General features: G+C 38.0%; 1 protein-coding gene across 1 annotated transcript; it reads left to right on the forward strand.

Annotated features, from left to right (window-relative positions):
• Nucleotides 1-1,370: 1,370 nt before the first annotated feature.
• On the forward strand, nucleotides 1,371-3,956 carry kcnk13b (potassium channel, subfamily K, member 13b; the record flags this gene model as incomplete). The annotated part of the gene is made up of 2 exons (XM_079474253.1): nucleotides 1,371-1,713; nucleotides 3,064-3,956. The coding sequence occupies 2 exons, from the start codon at nucleotides 1,371-1,373 to the stop codon at nucleotides 3,954-3,956; spliced, it is 1,236 nt and encodes a 411-aa protein (XP_079330379.1).
• Between the last annotated feature and the right edge of the window lie 838 nt (nucleotides 3,957-4,794).

Below are 4,794 nucleotides of genomic sequence, written 5' to 3' on the forward strand. Positions count from 1 at the left end.
TGGATGCATTTAAAAAAAGCAAATAGAAGGGTTTTTGGATTAATGCATTTTCTTTTAATTTGTTCTCACCATGTTCTCTATATCGCATCACAAAGTATTGCTATTTTCATGTTCTTGTTACCATGGACACCAGATTTCACAGCTTGGGACATTTACACAGTTTGCCAGATATTGTGCAATTTCGGCTGCTGAAGAGGAAGCTGAGCAACTAATGATGCTAGGCAGTTTGACAGTACATGCACCACAGTTATCTCTGATTGTTTGCAATATATTTTGTCATCTGTGTTGTTCCATATACAATATTACAGTATATTCTTGTATACCCATACATGTATAAACAGAGAGTGTTGTCATTTATTATGGATTGTTAATTTGAATTATATTAATATACAATTGCACTTTGCTAAACATAACCCTGCTGTTGTTAAAGCCATGACCTGTGGGCAGTGGACTGGAAGCATTATAACATAAACCTTATGTCTTTCGATATTGTTTCAATGTTGTTTTTTTATATTAGATTTTATATTAAAAGCAAATGAGAACGACAACAATTTTCTTCAGGGTGTAGTTTACCTGTTTGTAGAACTAAGGGTGCACAAATGAGGGCTTTAAAAATATCAAAGAAAAAGAGGGGGATGTTGTGCATTTTAATTAATGTGTCCAATGACTGCTCACATATTAAAACAAAATGAGCTATCCAAGGTACTGAAGGTTCTGAAAAGTTTATAAAGTCAAGCACGTTTACTAAAAATAACGAGATGCATCAGATTTCACAGCTCTGTGAAACTAATCGATCGGGCAGTTTAGGACCGGATCTATAAATACGCGGTGTCTTGTCTGGCCGTATGTCCTAAATGCATAATGCATATTCGTTTCCCCGTCCAAACTGTGACATTTGCAGAAGGCGCTTCTGGACATCCCAGAGTAAATGCTGAAAATGTCCCAACCAGATCCAAAAGGTCATGCGCTATTGATCGCAAAAAATGTATTCCCAAAACGTGTAATCGGATCAAATATTGTAAACATTCCTTATGTTCATGCCAACATGACAGTCTCTAGAACCCTTTTTGTGTGGACTGAAGACTTCTGACGCCAAGTTACGCACTGAGCAGATTTACGCGCGCTATTGGAAAGGTTGGGGTCGGACAGCCCACCGCGATACTGAAAGAAAAATCATCAATTAAGATATGTTTTCTAGAAGAAACTAGAAATTTCAAGTAGAAACATTCGCATCTTTTTTAGGATAGAACGCTTTGAATGTCCGGACGCAGAGTAGTTTTCACGACTGAACAGAAAAGATAAATTATCCATCATGAACTGGAGACAATGTGGTGTTTTACATGCATTTGTTCCTTTAACATTCCTGTGAAATGATGGCTTGCCGGGGTGGATGCTGCTGCAACAGCATCGGTCCCCTAAATGAAGACAATGCAAGATTTCTCATGCTGGCTTTGCTGATCATCATCTACCTGTTATGTGGAGCGGCGGTGTTTTCAGCCTTGGAGCATCCGAAAGAGAAGCTTGCCAAAGAGAGATGGGCTCAGAGGATCGAGCAGTTCACCCAGACGTACAACCTTAGTCAAGACGACCTGAAGAACTTCTTGAGAAACTATGAGGAGGCCAACGTGGCCGGTATTCGCGTGGACTCAACCAGACCTCGATGGGATTTTACCGGGGCTTTTTATTTTGTCGGGACTGTGGTGTCAACCATAGGTGAGATACGCGAACCAAATGTTTAAGACAAAATAGAAATTCTTGTTAACTGAGGAAACAGGTATGATGCAAAATCGAAAGGATACTGTTAATACTAAGATGGCATTAACAGAATATGAAACCATACAGGCTAAATTTGTTCTGCTATAGATTTACTGACGTTTACAAATGAGATGTTGTTTAATTGACACATTATTTGTTTAACCATTTGATTTAAGTGATTGCACAAACAATGGAATGTGTGATCATTTTTATATTTCAAATGCCTGAAAAATCTCGGAAAGCGAAACTATTTGAAAATAATTTCTTCTTAACCAATAATACTATTATAACTATTATTATAGGTACATTTTATAACTAAAATTATAATACAGCAGATAAACCAAATCTACGTTTTGCAACGGCATTGGCTCTTAATCATCGGATCTGAAAAAGAAGACAGGGATAACCTAATTCTCTTTTTTCATTCATGAAACACTGATTGAATTCTAGACAGTTATCAGGTAAACCTCACATGAACGTTTTGTCTTAAATTGTTTTGTGATTAAGGAACGTATTGCTTTGTCTATATATGTTTAATCTAAGAAAAGCAGGTCTATAAATTATTAGAAATACAAGCTGTCTATACTGACAAAGAATAAAAGAGTAGAAAACTCTTTTGTAGATGTATCTAGCATAATAATCTCAATTAAAACGAAGTGAATTCCTTCTACAAATAACTGCTGAGAAAATCTGCAAAGCCCTGAATCGTGCCTTTCTTGTGGTGAAGGATTATGTATGAGGGATGTAAATGGTTGAAAGGAAAAAGAAAAATAGTTTATATCGACAGCTACCTTTTTCTAGTGGTTTAAGAGGGAAAAATGAATGGTGAAATGGTGGAACTGATTAGAGCCAGGGATTCATGTGGGATTGAGCACATTGCTAAGGAACAATTAAGGCTCAGTTTTTAATTAGCCTCCACCAGGCTACCTGCAGCAATATGACACAGCGGCTGTGATCAACTGATGGTTCAATTGTTTTTATGAGTTAGGATATTATCAATATGTGTTTTGATGACTATTTCAGATAAGTGAAACTGTGAAATATACGATAAGATTCCTTGATATGATTTCAAACCCTGCGAGACTTTCTTTTTTAAATGAATTCGTAGTGCATTTCTGTGTATTTTTAATGGTTTGCCCTTTCACTGTGATTAGTAATATTTAACACAATGTAATTACATATTGTTTTTCTTTTTAACTCCTAAGAGGAAAGAAATCAGTCTATCAGCAAAAGCAGTCATCTTTTAACTTACCTGTAACTTATATTGTGTTTCTGGTAATCTTTTTTGTGTCTTTGTTGGTGGTTCAGGTTTTGGGATGACAACACCTGTCACTATTGCAGGGAAGATATTCCTGATCTTTTATGGCCTCATTGGTTGCGCAGCCACCATACTGTTTTTTAACCTCTTCCTGGAACGTGTCATCACTGTGATTGCATTTGTCCTGAAATTCTGCCATGAATGCAGAGAACAGCATAAAGCCGGGCCACCTCAAAACTGCCGGCATCCCTCCAGCAGCAGAGAACGGCATACAGACAGCTTGGCTGGCTGGAAACCTTCAGTATACTGTGTAATGCTCATTTTAGGAGTCGCAGCCATCTTAGTTTCTTGCTGCGCATCTGCAATGTATTCCTCAGCTGAGGGCTGGGGGTATATGGATTCCCTCTATTTCTGTTTTGTGGCTTTTAGCACGATTGGCTTCGGCGACATGGTGAGCAACCAACTTGAGATGTATAAGGCTCAGGCCGCCTACAGGGTTGGAAACTTCCTATTCATATTAACAGGGGTGTGTTGCATCTACTCTCTGTTCAATGTCATTTCCATAGTTATCAAGCAATTTCTCAACTGGCTTCTACAAAGGCTGGAGTCTCCTTGCCACTGCCCAGGCAGAGGGCACCACCATCCACAGAGAAATGCGGTAATGCCTGGGCACACAAGAACCCGGCGTGACAACTCCATTGAGACAGATATAGTCAATGATAGTGAGATCGATGGACGTCGAATGTCTGGAGAGATGATCTCCATGAAGGACTTTCTGGCTGCGAATAAAGTTAACCTGGCAATCATGCAGAAGCAGTTGTCAGAGATGGCAAACGGGCATCCTCGCCAGTCAGGGTCCAGCTCACGGAATGAGTTCTCAGGAGGAGTTGGTGCGCTGGGAATAATGAACAACCGGTTGGCAGAGACAAGTGCAGATAGATAAGTCTACCATGCAGCTACATTAAAGGTGTACTCTGTGCATTTATATTTTGCTCTGGCTGATTTAAACCCATTAAAAAGGGAGAAACCCAGCTGTTGGCATATAAATTAATCTTTTAGCTCAATATGCTGGGTTGTTTTAACTCGTGGTTAGGTCAAATGTGAACATTTTCGGGGATGTAACCCAACATATAGGTCCGTCCCTTTTAGACCAATGTGGGTTGAAAAGAACTCAGAGTGAGCACTAACATCCAGTTTTAGATAATGTTGTAAAAATGTGCTATTCCGAATCAGCCTTCCTATTCAACGATAACTATAGGACCTCAATAAAAACACTACATGTGCTCACTTTAAAAAAAAAAGACACAAACAATATATCACCAGTGTAATGATTATGTACAGTATCTATTCATTGACCTGCTATAATTAACATCTCAAAGACTACCAGCTCTTACATTGAGCCATTTGAAACTTGTAGTGTTTTAATGTACATCAAACAAACAAACATTAATTAATTTATTAGTGAGCATGTTCTAATTTCATGTCTTTATATCAACACTTATTACAATAAGCTAATGTTTTTATGGTGTTAATCACAAAAATATGAGATTAATGACTCTGGCAATAAACAAACAAGAACAAGAGGATAATGATAAAATGAAAAAATTGTTAAACAAAAAATGTACCTCTGGGATTTATCGGGACTTCCATTTCATTAACAGTCTAAGCAGCACGCTGTATCTACTTTGCATGAATAATAATTTTCAGCTTTGTGTTTTCTTCGGTCAACTCTAGAACATTTGGGTACATAGAAGCAAAGCTTTATCATAATTACTGTCCCA

Source organism: Barbatula barbatula (genome assembly GCF_947034865.1).
Source record: "Barbatula barbatula genome assembly, chromosome: 15".
NCBI classification, from domain to species: domain Eukaryota; kingdom Metazoa; phylum Chordata; class Actinopteri; order Cypriniformes; family Nemacheilidae; genus Barbatula; species Barbatula barbatula.